Source organism: Periplaneta americana, chromosome 10 (genome assembly GCF_040183065.1).
Source record: "Periplaneta americana isolate PAMFEO1 chromosome 10, P.americana_PAMFEO1_priV1, whole genome shotgun sequence".
NCBI lineage: Eukaryota > Metazoa > Arthropoda > Insecta > Blattodea > Blattidae > Periplaneta > Periplaneta americana.
Genome location: NC_091126.1, coordinates 1,239,119 through 1,261,675, shown reverse-complemented (window position 1 = coordinate 1,261,675; position 22,557 = coordinate 1,239,119). Strand labels below are relative to the sequence as shown.

General features: G+C 37.1%; 1 protein-coding gene and 1 long non-coding RNA gene across 7 annotated transcripts in view; one reads left to right on the top strand and one right to left on the bottom strand.

The window, feature by feature from the left end:
• LOC138707368 (zinc finger protein OZF-like) overlaps positions 1–22,557 on the bottom strand; it is a 69,182-nt gene that overhangs the window by 17,842 nt on the left and 28,783 nt on the right. For all 6 annotated transcript variants that reach the window (XM_069836676.1, XM_069836678.1, XM_069836675.1 and 3 more), the window contains one exon: positions 5,333–5,407. In XM_069836676.1, the coding sequence (XP_069692777.1) occupies positions 5,333–5,407 (75 nt within the window). The remainder of the gene's footprint in view (positions 1–5,332; positions 5,408–22,557) is intronic.
• On the top strand, positions 941–3,828 carry LOC138707372 (uncharacterized). The gene is made up of 2 exons (XR_011334203.1): positions 941–1,153; positions 3,311–3,828. It is a non-coding gene; the product is annotated as an uncharacterized lncRNA (long non-coding RNA).

Genomic DNA, 22,557 nt, shown 5'->3' with positions numbered 1-22,557 from the left:
TATTAAATATCAATCTTGCATTCATTGCACATGCGTAAAGTTGAAAGAAAAGTTAAACCGTGTAGTTGCACTTTTAGTCCACTATTCAACCCGTATGTTCTGCAGACCCTTCCTTCATTGAATGTCAAATTAAGTCCAAAAACAAGCAAGTCTTGTATGACTTGAGGCTTTCCCAGCGTTTGATGTAGAATAACTCTTCTCGGGTTCTCAGCCAGGTGAGTTGGAGATTAGCTTCCAAGCTTTCGACAGCTAGCTCTGCCATCTTCTTCAGGGAATGAAGTGATGTGGGACCACGTCTAGCCAGTATATATGCAAAGTAGGGCTTCCCGCTGCGGGCCAATCAGGAGCTAGTTCTAGTCCCGACCGCTGGAAATCGAAATCCAGCTAGATGGCAATAATTTCAACAGGACAGGGGTCTACAGCTGAGTACAGCATGGAAACCTGCCATCAATACGCTTAGACCACAAGCACATGGCAGACAGTCGGGACCAGCAAGTAGCTCCTGATTGGCTGCCGCTTCCACCAACCAGAATGCGCCTGGCAGTCGAGACTAGGAACTAGCCCCTGATTGGCCCACAGCGGGAAGCCCTACTTTGCATATATACCGGCTAGACGTGGTCCCACATCACTTCATCCCTGAAGAAGATGGCAGAGCTAGCCGTCAAAAGCTTGGAAGCTAATCTCCAACTCACCTGGCTGAGAACCCGAGAAGAGTTATTCTACAAGCAAGTGAGGCATCCAGTGAGAGAGTGATCTATGCCGAAAATTTTCAATTTTGTGTTATTGGTACTTTCATGAAGTACACAAAGTGTTCTCTTTGTATACATAATATTATTAACTTCTGTGACATCCTTCCCAGTTTATTTTGCAAAGTTAATTTTCGTAATTTACTTCAGTCGCATTTCTACGGCGAGAGAGTGATCTATGCCAGGCGGAAAAAGATTTGCGGAACCTGTCGTCTGCATGGAATAGCCAATTGCCGCGTCTGTTTCTGTTCGACTGTTCAGACAGGCCAATAGCCACGTCTGTTACTGGTGACGTGATAGTTGTTGATATCATGGCGGACGGTGAAGGAGAGTTAGAAGCGAGCAGCTGTGAGAAATCGAGAAAACGAGTGAGAAATGATGAAAAATGGAAAAGAAAACGGGCTAAGGTGTGTAGGAATTTAGGATTAGAATACGTTAGTGACAAAACACGTAAGATTGTTCCAGCAAAGCAGGAAGGTGTTAGGTGTAATTGCAGCGGCAGAACAGAGGCAGCTAATGTGAATTGGTGTAAATATCACGTGCTCACAGAAAATGAGAGGGATGAAATATTGTCAATTTTATAAAATTGGGGATTATAATGCGCAAAATGCTTTTTTATTTGGACTGATAAGTCGACAAGAGTGTAGTGGCATTTACTTGAAGAAAAGGAAGAACGAAAACTCTAGTAGACGTCACGTGTCGTTCATATACCGTGTGAAAGACTCTCATGGACAGTTGAATAGGGTATGCAGCAAGGGTTTTGTGATGTTTTCGGAATTTCGAAAAGACGCCTTTCCACTGCTAGAGGAGATAGGAAGGTAAATATAAACCAATCTAATGGAAACGATTCAGAAGATGAGGAGGAAGGTTGTAACACTTCAAAAGTTTCACCCCCTGTTGATCGCAGAGGTAAGCATGGGAATTATAAACATAAAACTAGTGATAGCGATGAAAAATCAGTGATTGAGCATATTAAGAAATTTCCTCTGTGTGTAAGTCATTATTGCAGAAATAAATTACAGAAAAAGTATATTAAGGCTGTTAAATCTGTTGCTGAGATGTATAGGCTTTACAAGGAAGAGAGAGAGGCTCTAAATCTGAATAGTGTGAGTTACGACATTTACAGAATCATATTTAATATACGGTTCAATATAGGCTTCAAAATGCCTCACACAGATACATGCAAAGTGTGTGACGCATGGTTGGCAAAAGAGGAGGATATTATCCCCTTAGACATACGACTACATCAAACACAGGCAACAGTAGCATACAGTCTTCTTTCTAAGTTTCGATCTGAATGCCTAGAGGAAAATTGTGATTATTGTCTGATAACTTATGATCTTCAGAAAGCTCTGCCAACACCTAAAATACCAACAGGTTTAGTGTTCTATTTAAGACAACTCTGGGTGTATAACTTAGGTGTTCATGTTTGCAACAAAAAAAATGCCTTCATGTGTATGTGGCCCGAAAATATTGCATCTCGAGGTGCTTCTGAGATTGCATCATGCCTATTTAAGATTTTAAGTGTGCCTGAAAATACGTTAAGGAAGCGCAAGTTGCGATTTTTTTCTGACAGCTGTTCTGCACAGAACAAAAATAATATTCTCTATTTCATGTATTATGCTCTTGTGATGATGGGAATGTTTGATTGCATAGAACATTATTATCTAGTTCCTGGACACACATTTTTGCCTTCCAACCGTGATTTTGGTGTAATTGAAAAGAAAATCAGAAAAACGGATTATGTATTTACACCAGATGATTGGTTTCGTCTCGTAGAAAATTCGAGATTGAAAAATCCTTTCCAGGTTTTAAGAATGGGAACTGAAGATTTCAAAAATTTCCATAATGCAGCATCACTTATTGTGAGGAACCAAAAAAACGCGTTGGGTAGAAAAATGCCACTGCGAAAAATTGCAATTCTCAGGATACAAGCTACTAAACCTGGTATCCTGCAGTACAAAACAAAATATTCCGATATCTGCCCATGGGAGGAAGTGCAAGTTTTCTACAAACCAGCTGGAAGACCTAATAAAGGTAAAAATCTGGCAATGCCATCCCAAGAAACACTGCGAAAAATATTTCTTCCATCAAATATGGAGTGTTTGTATCCTGCTGGAAGAAAAATAAGTGCTAAAAAACACAAGGATCTGATGTCTCTCCTACCTTATATATCACAGAATCACCACGCGGTGTATTACGCCCTCCAGCCAGATAATTTGACTGCAGCCGAGGAAGTCGAGGACGATCCAGACAACTAAAGGTACTGAGAATAAATGATAGATTTCTACGTTTGTTTCAGCATGAGTTCCATATTGAAGTGCAGATCAAAATATTTTAATCATAAGATACAAAATCTTCATAGTGACAGTAATGATGAAAACAGATACGAGTTAGATATTGAGCTAGAGAGGCAAGAAGGAAGGCAGACGGACAGACAGACTGATTCTTGATCTGGCATGTGGTTGTGTAAGAACTAGAATATAGTAAAGCAAAAGTTAACGACATGCGACTTCTTATATTTTAAGCATATTGTAACGTTACATTATTCTCTTTCATTGTAGGAGAAAGGGGCCTAAGGCAGTGGAGAAATATTGAAATGGAACACTGAAATTAATTTTTGTAGATACTTTAAAATGTCAACTTCAAGATGGAAAATAAAACAATGTATGCTAACTTGAAATTTTTTAAAGTTATTGAAATAAATACAAAACTCTAGATATCTCTGTTCCACTCAACTCTGGCATAGATCACTCTCTCACTGGATGCCTCAAGTCTTCTTACAGTGGATCCCAGGCCATTGCAAGATATATGCAATGAACAGGCAGATATATAGGCTAAGAAAGCCACTAACATTGTCCTACTAAATATGAAAAAATATATTTCAATACTATCACAATACATGTCCGTCAAGCCACTACACACATCAATCTCAAAAAATTATGCAACAGGACGTCTTCTAAACAGTGGGCTAGCATCGTTCTTTCTACACCTTATTGACTGAGAAAAGAAGCAGCGGCCATATTCTGCCTCCGGCTTTAAATAGGACAACAGAAAGCGACCAGTATTGGGAAACTACAACTCATGGGCCAAAAATGAGCTCATATTTTCGCTTGATTCCACTTCTAATTTTTAATGTATTTAGTGTATTCAGTGCTCTTTCTTTCTGTTTGTATTTGAATTGTCTTTGGACAATGTACCCAATATTATAATATACCGGTACTGTAGGTATATGTTCATGATACATGTGCGCTGCATTTGACTGCAGCAATTAGTTGTCTTATATAAGCAATAGTGAAGTATTATCTTTGGAGTAGTGAAACACAACGAGCTAAGACGGTAGGTGTCCTCTATGGTCATACCCACTTGCCTCGAATGTGGAACCTGTATGTAATTACCAAACGTTGAAAATGTTAATTTCCAGGAAACAGTGGAATATCCAAGTTTCTTTCTGAATTAACACTCAGCTATAAGGCTACAGCCTTTACAAAGTGTTTCGCATTTATCATAAAATGAAAAGGAAAGAACTGGCACAGGCCACTAAAAGCTCAATTAATATGTTTTGAAGAAGAAGAATGAATTGCAAAATATATGAAGAAGAAGTTTTCTTATGTGTAATCGTAATGACGCAAGAGTTGGAAGGTATAAATAACCACAAACTATCTTTAAATATAAAAAACTTTAATGTAAAATTTAAGCGAATATTTCATATTCACATTTTTATATACATAACAAGTTCATTGATTTTCATTTTACAGACGTCATTACAATGATCTTCAGTAGCAAGCCAAGATTATATTATGGTGAATCTAGGCTTATTTTCTGTACTTAATACTTTTACCATCAAGGGTTTTTTTTACAAGACTAGAAAATGGAAAATGTTTTTTTCTTTTCATTGAATTCCTCAACTCCTGTGTGATAGTTCAGAATATTTAGCATACAATATGTTACATTGAAACTAAAATGTTGTACTACAATTTTGTGTGCTCAGCAACAACAATAGCATTACAAACTGTAAGCAGATAAATATTACGTGAAATATCGTGAGATGATAGAGAGGTAGTTACAGGCATACTTGTATTGTAAATTTTAGTTCTCAATTCACAGAAATGAAAATAAAATAGAAATATGTAGACATCAACAATAATAATAAAATAAATAAAGTCGCTGACTTAAGACCAGTGATAATTACTAATTTCAATTTATGTATAAATTATCAAATATATTTTTAATTTTTTTCATCCATTTATAGGGATATTTGTACATTTTTCGACCATTACCACTTTCTTCAAGATTCAAAGCATACACTCTACTTATTTAAAATTAATTCGATAAAAGAGGAAAGAAAAAATATCAATATCACATCTGTTTACTCAAAACAACAACTGACTGAATTCTTCATGATTAGTATATGGGAACAAAGTAACTACAGTGAGTGACTCCTTGTAATTAAAAAAAAAAAAAAATTCCTATTTAAATCTATGCCAAAAAAGGTTGTAAACTAGGTACAAAATATGTACCAGAAACTCTACAGTTCAGGCATATGGATCTAGGGACTGAAGCTCAATGTATGTGGTAGGATTTACCCATTCTGTTGGCACACTCAGAGGATCGTTGACGTTTTGGTCACACCTCAGATCAGTCCGTTCGGCCAAATCCATCTATAAAATAAGTACAAGCAATTACTGTATTATAACACTATAATGATGTGACATCATGTATGAAGTAGTGGGAAACCAAACACTTCAGGACAGCTAAGTTTTTACTGACCACAATATTAGATTAACTGAATCTTTGATAATGTTTTTGAGTAGCCTAGCCACTGTCTCATTTTACTTTATTTCAGTGTTATGAATATTCTTAGGAACAAAGGTAAATAGGTCTACTCTTCTCCAATGAAATTACGAGGTGCGTCCTAAAGTAACTTTCCCACTCGTCCCACAGCTAGCAAACCAAACGTTGCGCAAAGCGACTGCATGTACGTGGTAGAGTAATGTCCTGGCATGGCACATGCAGTAGCGGAACTTCCTGAGTGCTCTCAGTAGCTTCGTTGCATTGGTTGAAGATGGACGCTCCTATTCCATCTCCCGCTGCATGTGAAGTGCCATCAGTGATGAAGTTTTTGAATGCACAGGACATAGCGCCGATTGAAATTTATCGTCAGCTGTGCCAGGTCTATCGGCCTAACGTCATGAGCAAGCAGATGGTGTGTTGCTCCACAAGTTCATCTGTGATGATGGCTGGCCTCCCTCTGCACTCCTCGTCATGCACATTTTGGCGTCCGGCTGAAAATTGCCTCCAGCAGCAATGCACCATCTGCTTGCTCATGACGTTAGGCCCATAGACTTGGCACAGCTGACGATAAATTTAAATCGCCGCTATGCCCTGTGCATTTAAACACTTCACATGCAGCAGGAGCTGGAATAGGAGTGTCCATCTTCAACCAATGCAACGAAGCCACTGAGAGCACTCGGGAAGTTCCGCTAGAGCATGGCCATGACAGGACATTACCCTATCATGTACACGCAGTCGCTTCACGCAACATATGGTTTGCTACCTGTGGGATGAGTGGGAAAGTTACTTTATTGATGCGCTCATATCATTTAGTCAGAATTTTTTGAAAGTTGAATTATTATTAATATTAAACAGTTTAATATCTTCCAAATTCTTTGCCTTGGACTCCACTATTTCTATTCTCGGAGCTTTAACAACAAACTATGTGCTACAAATGACAGAAATACTGTACAACCAACTAGTTCAGACTAATTGGGGAAAAATCAAGTCTGAATTATAGAAATACAGTACAACCACACTAGTTCGGATTAGTTGGGGAAATTTCAATCTGAATTATAGAAATACAGTAGAACCACACTAGTTCGGACTAATTGGGGAAAAATCAAGCCTGAATTATAGAAATACAGTACAACCACACTAGTTCGGATGAGTTGGGGAAATTTCAATCTGAATTATAGAAATACAGTACAACCACACTACTTCGGACTAGTTGGGGAAATTTCAATCTGAATTATAGAAATACAGTACAACCACACTAGTTCGGACTAGTTGGGGAAATTTTAATCTGAATTATAGAAATACAGTACAACCAAACTAGTTCGCACTAATTGGGGAAAAATCAAGTCTGAATTATAGAAATACAGTACAACCACACTAGTTCGGATTAGTTGGGGAAATTTCAATCTGAATTATAGAAATACAGTACAACCACACTAGTTCGGACTAATTGGGGAAAAATCAAGCCTGAATTATAGAAATACAGTACAACCACACTAGTTCGGATTAGTTGGAGAAATTTCAATCTGAATTATAGAAATACAGTACAACCACACTAGTTCGGACTAATTGGGGAAAAATCAAGCCCGAATTATACAAATACAGTACAACCACACTAGTTCGGACTAGTTGGGGAAATTTCAATCTGAATTATAGAAATACAGTACAACCACACTAGTTCGGATTAGTTGGGGAAATTTCAATCTGAATTATAGAAATACAGTACAACCACACTACTTCGGATTAGTTGGGGAAATTTCAATCTGAATTATAGAAATACAGTACAACCACACTAGTTCGGACTAATTGGGGAAAAATCAAGCCTGAATAATAGAAATACAGTACAACCACACTAGTTCGGACTAGTTGGGGAAATTTCAATCTGAATTATAGAAATACAGTACAACCACACTAGTTCGGATTAGTTGGGGAAATTTCAATCTGAATTATAGAAATACAGTACAACCACACTAGTTCGGACTAGTTAGGGAAATTTCAATCTGAATTATAGAAATACAGTACAACCACACTAGTTCGGATTAGTTGGGGAAATTTCAATCTGAATTATAGAAATACAGTACAACCACACTAGTTCGGACTAATTGGGGGAAAATCAAGTCTCAATTACAGAAATAAAGTACAACCACACTAGTTCGGACTAACTGGGGAAAAATCAAGTCTGAATTATAGAAATACAGTACAACCACACTAGTTCGGACTAGTTGGGGAAATTTCAATCTGAATTATAGAAATACAGTACAACCACACTAGTTCGGACTAATTGGGGAAAAATCAAGTCTGAATTATAGAAATATAGTACAACCACACTAGTTCGGATTAGTTGGGGAAATTTCAATCTGAATTATAGAAGTACAGTACAACCACACTAGTTCGGACTAATTGGGGAAAAATCAAGCCTGAATTATAGAAATACAGTACAACCACACTAGTTCGGACTAGTTGGGGAAATTTCAATCTGAATTATAGAAATACAGTACAACCACACGAGTTCGGACTAATTGGGGAAAAATCAAGCCTGAATTATAGAAATACAGTACAACCACACTAGTTCGGACTAATTGGGGAAAAATCAAGCCTCAATTATAGAAATACCATACAACCACACTAGTTCGGACTAATTGGGGAAAAATTAAGCCTGAATTATAGAAATACAGTACAACCACACTAGTTCGGACTAGTTGGGGAAAAATCAAGCCTGAATTATAGAAATACAGTACAACCACACTAGTTCGGACTAATTGGGGAAAAATCAAGCCTGAATTATAGAAATACAGTACAACCACACTAGTTCGGACTAGTTGGGGAAATTTCAATCTGAATTATAGAAATACAGTACAACCAGACTTGTTCAGACTAATTGGGGAAAAATCAAGCCTGAATTATAGAAATACAGTACAACCACACTAGTTCGGACTAGTTGGGGAAATTTCAATCTGAATTATAGAAATACAGTACAATCACACTAGTTCGGACTAATTGGGGAAAAATCAAGCCTGAATTATAGAAATACAGTACAACCACACTAGTTCGGACTAGTTGGGGAAATTTCAATCTGAATTATAGAAATACAGTACAACCACACTAGTTCGGACTAGTTAGGGAAATTTCAATCTGAATTATAGAAATACAGTACAACCACACTAGTTCGGATTAGTTGGGGAAATTTCAATCTGAATTATAGAAATACAGTACAACCACACTAGTTCGGACTAATTGGGGAAAAATCAAGCCTGAATTATAGAAATACAGTACAACCACACTAGTTCGGACTAATTGGGGAAAAATCAAGCCTGAATTATAGAAATACAGTACAACCACACTAGTTCGGACTAGTTGGGGAAAAATCAAGCCTGAATTATAGAAATACAGTACAACCACACTAGTTCGGACTAATTGGGGAAAAATCAAGCCTGAATTATAGAAATACAGTACAACCACACTAGTTCGGACTAGTTGGAGAAATTTCAATCTGAATTATAGAAATACAGTACAACCACACTAGTTCAGACTAATTGGGGAAAAATCAAGCCTGAATTATAGAAATACAGTAGAACCACACTAGTTCGGACTAGTTGGGGAAATTTCAATCTGAATTATAGAAATACAGTACAATCACACTAGTTCGGACTAATTGCGGAAAAATCAAGCCTGAATTATAGAAATACAGTACAACCACACTAGTTCGGACTAGTTGGGGAAATTTCAATCTGAATTATAGAAATACAGTACAACCACACTAGTTCGGACTAGTTAGGGAAATTTCAATCTGAATTATAGAAATACAGTACAACCACACTAGTTCGGATTAGTTGGGGAAATTTCAATCTGAATTATAGAAATACAGTACAACCACACTAGTTCGGACTAGTTAGGGAAATTTCAATCTGAATTATAGAAATACAGTACAACCACACTAGTTCGGATTAGTTGGGGAAATTTCAATCTGAATTATAGAAATACAGTACAACCACACTAGTTCGGACTAATTGGGGGAAAATCAAGTCTCAATTACAGAAATAAAGTACAACCACACTAGTTCGGACGAACTGGGGAAAAATCATGTCTGAATTATAGAAATACCCAGTCTTGCCATAAATACTGTTACAAACTTCTGACTCACACTGTACAACCAGTTTTAGGGGTAATAAACCACCCTTGCGTTAACTGCCACCCTGGTTCATTGTAAGTTCGTCAGTGACAGAAGAAGCACATACCAGCAGTTTTAAGCATGGAATGGGGAGACTACGAAAATCGTGTCGCTGTAATAGCGTTGCATAAGGTTGGAAAATCTGCTAGTGAAATTTTCCAGACCTTAAAAAGACTAAAGATTAGTCGAATGTTTGTTCACCGGATCATCCAGGGATTCACTGAAACCGGGTCTGTTAAGGATCGCCTAAGGGAGGGTCGGCCTCGAACTGTACGGACCGCAGCGGCGCAGAAGGCAGTGGCGGCTCGGATACGCCGAAATCCTGTCCGGAAGCATTCAGTCATGGCGCGGGAGCTCAACATGTCGCAAAGATCAATGTCCAGGTTGCTTAGTGAGGACCTTGGACTTAGAGGTTATCGCCGAAGTACCGGACATTACCTCGATGCTCGGTTGAAGAAGCTGAGGGTGCTGAAATGCAGACGCCTGCTGCAGCGTTACGTCAACAATGGACACCGAAGAATTCTCTTCACCGATGAGAAAATTTTCACCATTGAAGAGAGTTTCAACTGCCAAAATGATAGGGTGTATGCATCTTGCTCTCGGGAAGCCCGTGAAAAAGCTCCGAAAGTTCAGAGGGGCCATCATCCCTCCTCAGTTATGGTTTGGTGGGGGTGAGTTATTCTGGAGCCACCCAGTTGCATTTTTGTGAAAAGGGGGTTAAAACCAGCGCAAAAGTGTATGAAAACACGGTATTGGAGCCTATTGTAAAAGACTTAAACCAGACATTGTTCCGGAATCAAAATTGGAGTTTCCAGCAGGATTCTGCTCCAGCCCATAAGGCGAGGTCAACGCAAGAGTGGCTTGAGCGACATGTGCCTGACTTCATTTCTACCGCAGACTGGCCGTCTAGCAGCCCGGACCTCAATCCCCTGGACTACAAACTGTGGTCAGTCCTTGAGGGCATCGTCTGTAAGAAGAGGCACCCCACAATTGAAAGTTTGAAGCGTTCGTTGTTGGCAGCAGTGGTGGATTTCCCAATGGAGACTATGCGTGCTGCAATAGATGAATGGCCAGAAAGACTTAGAGCCTGTGTGAGTGCAAAAGGTGGTCATTTTGAAAACTGATTAGTGCTATGTGCGTCAAAAACATGTAAGTACAACATACTAAAAGATCATTAAAATATTTCAAACCGTTTCCGAGTTTTCAATTAATTAGTTTGTAACAGTATTTATGGCAAGACTGGGTACAGTACAACCACACTAGTTCGGACTAATTGGGGAAAAATCAAGTCTGAATTATAGAAATACAGTACAACCACACGAGTTCGGATTAGTTGGGGAAATTTCAATCTGAATTATAGAAATAAAGTACAACCACACTAGTTCGGACTAATTGGGGAAAAATCAAGCCTGAATTATAGAAATACAGTACAACCACACTAGTTCGGACTAACTGGGGAAAAATCAAGTCTGAATTATAGAAATACAGTACAACCACACTAGTTCGGACTAATTGGGGAAAAATCAAGCCTGAATTATAGAAATACAGTACAACCACACTAGTTCGGACTAATTGGGGAAAAATCAAGCCTGAATTATAGAAATACAGTACAACCACACTAGTTCGGACTAGTTGGGGAAATTTCAATCTGAATTATAGAAATACAGTACAACCACACTAGTTCGAACTAATTGGGGAAAAATCAAGCCTGAATTATAGAAATACAGTACAACCACACCAGTTCTGATTAGTTGGAGAAATTTCAATCTGAATTATAGAAATACAGTACAACCACACTAGTTCGGACTAATTGGGGGAATTTCAATCTGAATTATAGAAATACAGTACAACCACACTATTTCGGACTAATTGGGGAAAAATCAAGCCTGAATTATAGAAATACAGTACAACCACACTAGTTCGGACTAACTGGGGAAAAATCAAGTCTGAATTATAGAAATACAGTACAACCACACTAGTTCGGACTAATTGGGGAAAAATCAAGCCTGAATTATAGAAATACAGTACAACCACACTAGTTCGGACTAATTGGGGAAAAATCAAGCCTGAATTATAGAAATACAGTACAACCACACTAGTTCGGACTAGTTGGGGAAATTTCAATCTGAATTATAGAAATACAGTACAACCACACTAGTTCGGATTAGTTGGGAAAATTTCAATCTGAATTATAGAAATACAGTACAACCACACTAGTTCGGACTAATTGGGGAAAAATCAAGCCTGAATTATAGAAATACAGTACAACCACACTAGTTCGGACTAGTTGGGGAAATTTTAATCTGAATTATAGAAATACAGTACAACCACACTAGTTCGGACTAATTGGGGAAAAATCAAGTCTGAATTATAGAAATACAGTACAACCACACTAGTTCGGATTAGTTGTGGAAATTTCAATCTGAATTATAGAAATACAGTACAACCACACTAGTTCGGATTAGTTGGAGAAATTTCAATGTGAATTATAGAAATACAGTACAACCACACTAGTTCGGACTAAGTGGGGAAAAATCAAGCCTGAATTATAGAAATACAGTACAACCACACTAGTTCAGACTAATTGGGGAAAAATCAAGCATGAATTATAGAAATACAGTACAACCACACTAGTTCGGACTAGTTGGGGAAATTTCAATCTGAATTATAGAAATACAGTACAACCACACTAGTTCGGACTAATTGGGGAAAAATCAAGCCTGAATTATAGAAATACAGTATAACCACACTAGTTCGGACTAGTTGGGGAAATTTCAATCTGAATTATAGAAATACAGTACAACCACACTAGTTCGGACTAGTTGGGGAAATTTCAATCTGAATTATAGAAATACAGTACAACCGCACTAGTTCGGACTAATTGGGGAAAAATCAAGCCTGAATTATAGAAATACAGTACAACCACACTAGTTCGGACTAGTTGGGGAAATTTCAATCTGAATTATAGAAATACAGTACAACCACACTAGTTTGGGATAACTGGGGGAAATTCCAGCCTGAATTGTAGAAATACATTGCGACACTAATTCAAATTAATTGGGGGAATTGAAATATCATGTATTACAAAAAGAAATATATATTTAATGAGTCGGAATAGTGATGATACTCATGTTCTTAACTACCATATGAATTAATGTAATATTTTGTCAAAAGTTATAAAAGATGCAAATAGAATGTATCTGAATGAAGAAATACAAAATTCATATAACAATATTAAAACGGTTTGGGATATTATTAAAAATGAAACTAATCGATATTCAAAGAAAGAAAATATTACTTATATTAAAATTAAATAATCAATTGCAAATCATTTTAACGACGTCTACAGAGAGAGGCAGCGAAAAGTGGCTGCACTATGCAGGAGATGTTGGGGAACAAACCATTGCATGACTCACCAGTCAGCTGTAGCAGTGCTGGCAGGCATTCAGTTTAATTACAGTATAGGCTGACCAGACGTCCCTGATATCCGGGGACAGTCCCCGGGGAGCAAGTGTCCCTGTTTTTGTTCCCAGAAATTAATTTTGTCGCCAGAAGCTTTTGATTTTGTTTCAATAACATTTTACACGCAAGTATATTTAGTATCGTGATGAAACTGCTGCGATTCATGCACATTTCTGAATGGTTCTCAGTAAGAGACAGAAGAACCAGAGAGCACAGTATGAGATATTCTGCATACTTTGAGAAGAACATAGCATCTTTGCCTTCATTCGCATTGCACGGAAGTGTTAGAAATGCCTCAGCGTCCATTTTTAAGTAGTTCAAAGAATGAGGATTTTGTGACAAACCAACAGGTGAAAAGTGGTATCATGTTTTTCAACATTAAAAAAAATCCATTCCATTTCAAAATCTTCTCAAAACAGTGTCATTAATCATGTGCCTTCCAGGCAGTAATTCAACAGTTGAAAGACTTTTCTTCACCATGAACTCAATCCGGACTGATGAAAAGTCAAGAATGAAAGTTGAAACAGTTAATGCTTTGTTACAAGTGAAAACAAATTTTCATTTCTCATGTGAAGAACTTAGTGTGAACCTGTATGGGAATGAACAGATCCTTAAAAAGATACATTCTTCTGACAAGTACTTGAAAAATGTGTGTGTTAAATTTCAGTGTGTACAATATTAAGTGAGAGATTTCCACATATGTATCAGTACTGAAATTGAATTCTTAGTGGCTATAATTATGTATAGCAGTTACGTGTGTTTATGCATTTAATTAAAAATGTTAAAATACTCCTATTACAGCAGGCCAAAATTCCCGAGTGGTGGGGATGGAGTGCACAGACAGCAGAAAGCATATGATGTGTTATTTGATGAGTGCAGTGTTTGTTGAGTGCACATTACTACACTTTTTGAAAATTCTGTTCGCTATCAGTATGGTGATGTATAGTATCGCACAATCAGTGAAATGTGTCGTAGTTCCAGTGCAGTGAGTGAGTTGTCAGCAAAATGAGTGTAGTGCTGAAAGGTACTTGTGCATGTATGAACATATCATACTCGTGGGTTTTAGCTCGAACTTAGGGTTAAGATACAAGTTAGATTTACTTTAAATGTTATTTTAAGTGATTGTGTTATTTTAAGTGATTTAATTTAGGATGCTCCCTGTTGTTATTATTATTATTGTTATTGTTATTATTATTATTATTATTAATTTATTATCAATTGTGTTTATTATTAATTGTCATTATTGAGTGTAATTAGGTACCACTGCCACCGGGTATATACCCATTTGCAGTGAGAATAAATAGGCCTACATACACAAACATCCATACAATGAATATTTCTAGTTGAGACATTTCTGCTGAAGAAGAAATCGTATGATAGTACCATTCGCTGTGCTGGTGAATTATAGAATTACAGTACAACCACACTAGTTCGGACTAATTGGGGGAAAATCCAGTCTGAATTAGTTAATACTGGAATTGAGTTATTTAGATATTTGAAAAAAATATAATGATGTAATGATGTTGTATAGTTGTTGAATTACTAACTTAGTGTATAATCATTCTATTTTACAGACATAAAAGAACACAATGATCTCTGACTGAGGTCCTGTCTGATACATGTATTATCAGGCAGTACATCTCACATGATATGTGTCAGAAAAAGAACAATTGTTGCATGTAACTCAAGTCTGACTAGTGAACTGTTACTAGTCAGCAATGTATGAAAAGTATGGGGAAAGAAACTTTCAACCCTACCCCATTACTTCTTGGATTACTTGCCTCATGAGTGACACCTTATTGGTGTCACTGATGAGGTTCCAACCAATCTTCAGACTACCGACTAAACATACACACATGGAACACAAAACATGTTCTTTAATCCAGGTAAATTATTGCATATAGAGTTACTAGCTTTGGGATTTTCAGACAGGTGTTGTCTGTGTTGTTCTTTATGTTACACCCTCACACATTTCAGTTGTGTAAAAAAATAGCTGTCCGAATTACCATGAATTCCAAATTAATGAAGTCCAAATTAGCATGGTTCAACTGTATAAAGTAGAATAGTGAGTGTTGCTTCAGGGTCTCTTTATGTTAAATTCATCTTCAAAATTTCACTCCAGTGAAGGATGTAATGATTGATGACATATTGTATACATTTGTTTGATTATAACATGCCATCGAATATAACAAGCATCCCAATTTTGAGAAAAAATTGCGAGCTCAAGCACATGCTCACAAAGTTTTCTGGTGAATATAACATGCATCCATGTTAAATATACACAAAAGATCTAATGCTGGATGAAAGTGTATCTAATCTCAGCAAAAGTACTGTGTCATGGCGAGATAAAAACTTAAAAAATTTCTTTAAACAATGGGAAAATGTTACCATGAAATACAGTAGCGTGCAAATTAATCCGAACAACGTAATTATTTATGCAAAAACACTCAAACGGGATAAAAAAAAAAGGATCTAAGACATACCTCAGTAATCTATGTGGCCTCCCTTGTTTCTAATAACAGCTCTGAGACGATTTGGCATGGATTCCACTAATTTCCAACAAATATTCTTCATTTCATCGCGAAACCATACACCAATGAGGACAGAAATCATCTTCTCCTTTGTAGAACAATCCATTTTTTGCATTCTTCTTTTGCAAATTGACCATAAGTTCTCAATGGGGTTGATGTCGGGTGGTTTCCAATAAGTGAATATATTTGTCAGAATTCATCATTCCCTTGATAGGTATTAATTCTCCAGGCCCTTCATGTGTAAAACAACCCCAAAACATTACTTTAGGAGGGTATTTGGGTGCTTGTTGGAGATGAGCTGCTGTTACTTTTTCGGATTTCCGTACGTAAGAAACACGGTGGCCGTGGACCTCGAAATGAGACTCATCGGAAATAAGTACATTCTTTCAGTCATTCACTGTCCAGTGTTGATGTAATTTTGCCCACATTAAGCGTTTTTTGCACATAACAGGGGTTAGCAGTTGCTTCTTAATAGGCTTACGAGCCATTCGTCCAGCTTCCAAAAGCCTACGCCGCACTGTTGTGACGTGAATATTCGCCCCAGTGGTAGCCATTAACTCGCGGGTTAAGTCGACAGCAGTTAGTCTAGGATTTAATTTACTTTTCCTGACAATTAAACGATCATCTGCAGGTAAAGTCTTCCTTTTCCGGCCACAGTTTCCTTTTTTCTGGGGTGTGATGGATCCAGTCTCCCTGTATTGTTTTATGATTGAATTAACAGTAGCCAAACCGATGTGACATTCTGCAGCAATTTGCCTCTGTGTCATAGAAGAATGCTCTGCTAATGTTATAATTTTAGACCGTTTTCGTGGAGTTGTATCCATTTGTGAAGACGACAGAATGTACACAGGATTGCAGTATTAAGTCTTCAACACAACTGAAATGCTTATAAGTACAAAACGACAGGCAAAATGTCACATATTATAAAAAAAATAATGATAGACCTTCAACAATGGAATTACACGTACTACAGATGTCAATTAAAGCGGTATGAACAGCTGTGAGGCCAACAATGACAGAAAATGTAAAAATATGTCGTGTTCGGATAAATCTGCACTTACTGTATGTACCCTTCCCTAGAAGAGAATGAGACAATTGAATAATCCTAAGTCTCAGATATAAGACACTGCACATGATCGGAGACCAGAACACTGATACACAAGATAACCAACATTGAGTTACTTAAATTCAGGCTATTTTGTTTGTTACTAGCATCGTTTCGAAATTCACTTCAAAAACTGCAAAAAATATGGTAATATGATGTACATAATATATACATAAATCATGTAGTTAAATCGACATTGGACCTTCATGACTAGATCGACACTCCGCACAGTCGTTTCAATAGCTCAGACATTAAGACTTCTGCGTGTTGTGTAGAAGAATGCAAATTTGACTCTTAGTCTACACAACGATTCTTCTTTTGTCTAAATAGAGTTTTACAAAGTCCTGAGATTAAGTGTTAATGATCGCAAACAATACGAAATTACAAATTATAATATTATAAACGTTAATCTAATGAATGCATTTACATCATTTATTTATATATAAGACTAACAATTAGAATGAAATTAAAAAATATTCCTAAGCCACACAGACAAACTTTTTTCCAAAGGTTTAGAGTCCTTAGGCCTATGCCATTTGTTGAGTAATTATTACAATATTTTTTTTAGTAGCTTTCTCATATGTGTAAGAAATGTACTCGCACAAAACAATTTTTGTTAAAAGTGTGGCTTTGGACTATTTCATTCTCACCCCTTCAGTTGATTTGAACTATTTTATCTACGTGTTTGCAATAGTGTTTAATTTAATGTGCATTCAATTTTATTTATGTTATGATTGAATGAAAAAGTACTGTTGCAGTTATTGCCTAATTAGATATATTAATACTAATTATTAAATGCATCTGTTAAATAACAAATTGCAAACTCTTGAATGTTTAAATTGTCAATAATATTTATCTACTATATACTATAAATTGTTAAAAAAATAGGATATGTTTCGGTTATACAGCGGAACTGAAACGCTGCTGTACTCGTATTAGCTACTGAGACAAGACAGTGACATTAGCAAGAGTCCAGAATTTAGATCCCACAGCAGGCATTTGTCATCCGGTACAGAGAAGCAATGATATTTTGTGACCCAAGCTATGTTCTGAAATCGTGGCTGTAAGTGACTGTCTTCTTCGTGATCCTTCTTCTAGTCCTTGTCCCTGTTGTGGTCCTTGTAACAATTCTTCTTTTATTTGTTATGGTACTTATCGTAGTTTTGGTCCTAATCGTGGTTCTTTCGTATTCCTAGTTGTGAACAATATAGTAGTCATTATTGTAATCCTTGTCGTGGTGCTTTCCATTGTCCATGTCGTCATCATTATCGTAGTCCTTGTCGTTTTTCTCGTGATTCTTATCGTCATCGTGTTGCCTTTATTGTAATCCTAATCATGGTCCTTGTTGTCTTAGTCATTGTTCTAATCATGGCCTTGGTGCTTGTCGTAATGCTTGTCATGGTCCTTGTTGTATCCATGTCGTAGTCCTGATTGTTATCTGTATCGCAATGCATGTCCTTTTTTTTTATTTATTTTTTATTTTATTGGTTTATTCTACGATGCTGTATCAACATCTCAGGTTATTTAGCATCTGAATGAAATGAAGGTGATAATGCCAGTGAAATGAGTCTGGAGTCCAGCACCGAAAGTTACCAAGCATTTGCTCATATTGGGTTGAGGGAAAACCGTGGAAAAAACCTCAACCAGGTAACTTGCCCCGAACAGGATTCGAACCCAGGCCACCTGGTTTTGCATTTCCTGATCCTTACTGTGGTCGTTATTCTTGTCTTTGTGTTCGTCCGTTTCGTGGTCCTATAATGGTCGTTGTTTCTTTGTCGTAATACTTGTCATGGTCATTATTTTTGTCCAAGCCATGGTGTCTTATTGCGATCGTGGTGCATGTCATGGTCCATATCATGATATTTATCTTGGTCCTTGTTCTTATCGAGGTCCTTATAGTGGTCCTTGATGTCTCTGCCATGGTCTTTATCGTGGGCATTATTGTCTTTGTTGTGGTTATTCTCTGCTTTGTTGGGATCCTTATCACAGTGCTTGTTTCCATCGTAATAGTCTTTTTCGATGGTTTTTGTCATGGTCCCTATCGTGGCTTTGGTCCTTATCGTGGTCCATGTCGTGATTCTTGTAGTTGTCTCTGTATTTGTCCATTTCGCGTCCTTATATTGGTCCTAATTGTCTCTAGCATGGGGTCCTTAACGTGATAATTGTTGCCCCTGTCATATTTCTTTATCGTGGTCCTAGTTGTCATTGTAATGACCCTTATCATTCTTTCTGTTTTGTCATGGTTTTTATCGTGGTCCATGTCGCGATTATTATCGTGGTTCTTGTCTTCGTCCATGTGACGCTTCTTACATTGGTTCTTGTTGTCTCTGGCATAGTCCTTATCATGATCCTCATTCTTTTTGTCATATTTTTTTATCATGATCATTGTTGTCTTTGTCGTGATCTTTGTTGTCATTGTAATAGCCCTTATCTTACTCCTTGTTTTCGTCATGGTCTTGGTCCTTATCATAGTCCTTGTCGTGATCCTTATTGTAGTCAGTGTCGCGGTCCTTAAAGTGGTTCATGTTATGGTTCTTATCATTCTGAACCTTGTGTTGCGTGTCGTGGACAGTGTCGTGATCCTTATTGTCGTCCTCATCTTTATCCTTATCGCAATTCTTATAGTGGTCCGTATTCTCCTTCACATAGTCCTTATCACTGTCTTGGTCTTTATGAACCTTATCGTAGTGTTTGTCATGGTCTTTATCGAGACACTTATCATAGTGTTTGTCGTGACACATGTAATTATTATCGTGGTCCTTGTCTGTGTTTTGTTGTTGTCATGGGTCTTAAACATCGTCCTTGTCTTTGACGAAGTCCTTATGGTGATTATTCCATGGTCCATATCATGGTCCTTATAGTGATCGTTGCCGTAGATCTTGTAATGATCCTTGTTGTCTTTGTCATGGTCCTTATCATGGTTCATGTCGTAACTCTTATCATGAACCTTGTCCTTATCGTGGTCTAATTCGTAATTATTACAATGGCCCTTGTCTTTATCCATATTGCGTTTCTTATATTGGTTCTTGTTTTCCTTGTCATGGTCCTTATCGTGAGCCTCATTATTTTTGTTGTGGTCCTTGTCTTTGACATGTCCATTATCGTGATCTTTGTTGTCTTTATTGTGGCCATTGTTGGCATTGTAATAGCCCTTATCGTCCTCCTTGCTGCTTTTGTCATGGTCCTTAATAAATATTTGTTGTCTTTGTCATAGTCCTTATCTTGGTAAATTTCGAAGTCCTTATCATGGTCCGTGTCGTGGTATTTATCGTAATCCTTGTCATGGTGTTTGTCGTAGTATATTATCATGGTCCTGATTTTGGTCCTTATCTAATAGTCCTTTTCGTGGTCCTGGTCCTTTTAATCCTTATGGTGGTCTATGTCGTGGCATAATCCTTGTCGTGTTTCTTGTATGTAACCATGGTCCTGATCTTTGTCCTTGTCGTGGTCCTTACAATGTTCCTTGCTGTGTTTTCTGCATGTCTACATTTGTCATTTCAAAATTGATATTGTTTTTGCACTTTGGTGAATGACTTTCATGTTACACGATATATTTCAATCTTCCATTAAAGGTAAACAATCAAGGACGTAAAAAGAGACCTACACCAGAAATACACAGACAACTGATAACATTTTGCACTGGTGTGCACTTTGGAGAAGGATGAAAATAGGCCTATGCCTGCACGATCAGATGTCTTCCTGGCCATGTCGATATTAAGTGAATTAATTTTATTTTTGCTGTACATATTTATATTTTGTAATCTTGAACTGTTGTGTAAATACTTGTAAAGAGCAAAATATATTAGGTAAGAGTTGAAGTTAAATGTAAGAATAATCTTGTGTCTTATTATAGTCTAGGCCTAATTTAGGTTAGTATAGTAAAGCTTAGAAGTATATGTGCTAGTGCCGTGTGAATAATACAAGTGAAGTGAAGTGAAGAAGTGAAGTGAAGTGAAATATTAAGAGGTAAGGTTAAATATAAAAATAATATAATTTCGTGTCTTGTTAAAGTTTAGGCTTAATTTAATTTAGTATAGTAAAGTCTAAAAGTGTATGTGCTACGTGTGAGTAATAGAACATTAGTGAAGTGAAAGTGAAGTGAAAATGTGCATTATGTCAGATAAGTGTGGTGCATGTCGAAGGAAAGTGTGTCAAGGTGTTAATTGTATGCAATGTAATATATGGTTTCATTGGGACTGTGCAAATACTAATGCCAAAAATGTAAATAGTCAATGGAAATGGAAATATTGTAAACAATTAGATATTGTAAAGGAACAGGCAGAAACCATCACCCATTTACGCAGACAATTAGAGCTTGCTAATGAGGAAATTGCAGCCTTGAAATCTATAAGGCCTAAAGTTAGAAGTAAATCACCAGAGTTTAAGGTGGTCTCTGATCAGAAGTGTAAAGGGAAGAGTTTCAGTGTCCCTAGTACTGCCACTGCTACCTCTAGTACTGAAGTGGAACTGAGCAACAGATTCTCTGTTCTGGATTCTCTAGAACCTGAATCTGATGCTCCTTCCAACTCAGTATCGGAGCCCAAGCGTAGGAAGAAGATACTTTTGTTAGGTAGCAGCCATGGCAGAGGAATAAGTCAACGGCTCCAGGCTTCATTGGGTGAGAAATATGCTGTCACCAGCTTTTTCAAACCCAACGCTTCTCTGTCCAATGTTGTAGGGGATCTATCTGCGCTTACTAAAGATCTTGATAAAGAAGATCATGTAATTATAGTGGGGGGTGCAGGAAACAGCCTAGACAGGAACCTCAATTATTCAATTGATGGAGATATACACAACATTGCACAGAAGAGTGGCCATACAAATGTGGGTTTTGTGAAACTTTTCCAGAGGCATGACAAGCCGTGGATGAATAGGAGGGTTGAGAGTGTAAATCTGCGGATTGACTTGGCTCAGTTGGAGAGGGACATGGCCCACATTAATATTATGGACACATCCTCCATTGTAAGAGAGGAATACACTACTCATGGACTGCATTTGAATTCTCGAGGCAAGGACTCGCTAATGCGTCTCATTGCTGACAGTCTTCAGTGTGACCATGACAAATGTGACAATAAAATTCCTGTTGTAATCCGTCATAGGGCTTGTCCTTTTTTAGAGTAAATAAAAAAAGTCAAAATAACAACAACAACAATAATAATAATAATAATAATAATAATAATAATAATAATAATAATAAACAGAATCAACAAATCATAAAACAATCAACATTCAGTGTATTCCATCAGAATATAAGAAGTATAAGAAATAAGATGAACTCCTTGCATCCTTAGATTCCGAACATTTAAATCCGAATGTGCTATGTATTACCGAACACCATATGAAACAATAGGAAATATTGTCTCTCTCACCGGAAGGATATAAATTAGGTGCTAGTTACTGCAGACAATCTCTTGAGGATGGAGGCGTGAGTGTATTTCTCAAATCTGACCTTAATTTCAAAAATATTGATCTTTCACATTTTTGCAAAGACAGGGATTTAGAAATTTGTGCTGTTGAATTAGAAAATGAAATGTATAATTTCATTATAATATGTCTATATAGAGCACCATCTGGAGACTACGAAAATTTTATTCATTTATTGGAAAAGACACTAGAATACTTACAAAAACTGAAACGTGAATGCATTATTTGCGGAGACATCAATGTCGATTATCTAACAGAAAGCAATAGGAAAGATCAACTAAATTCATTGCTAGCATCTTTCAATTTAATACACACAGTAAACTTTCCAAG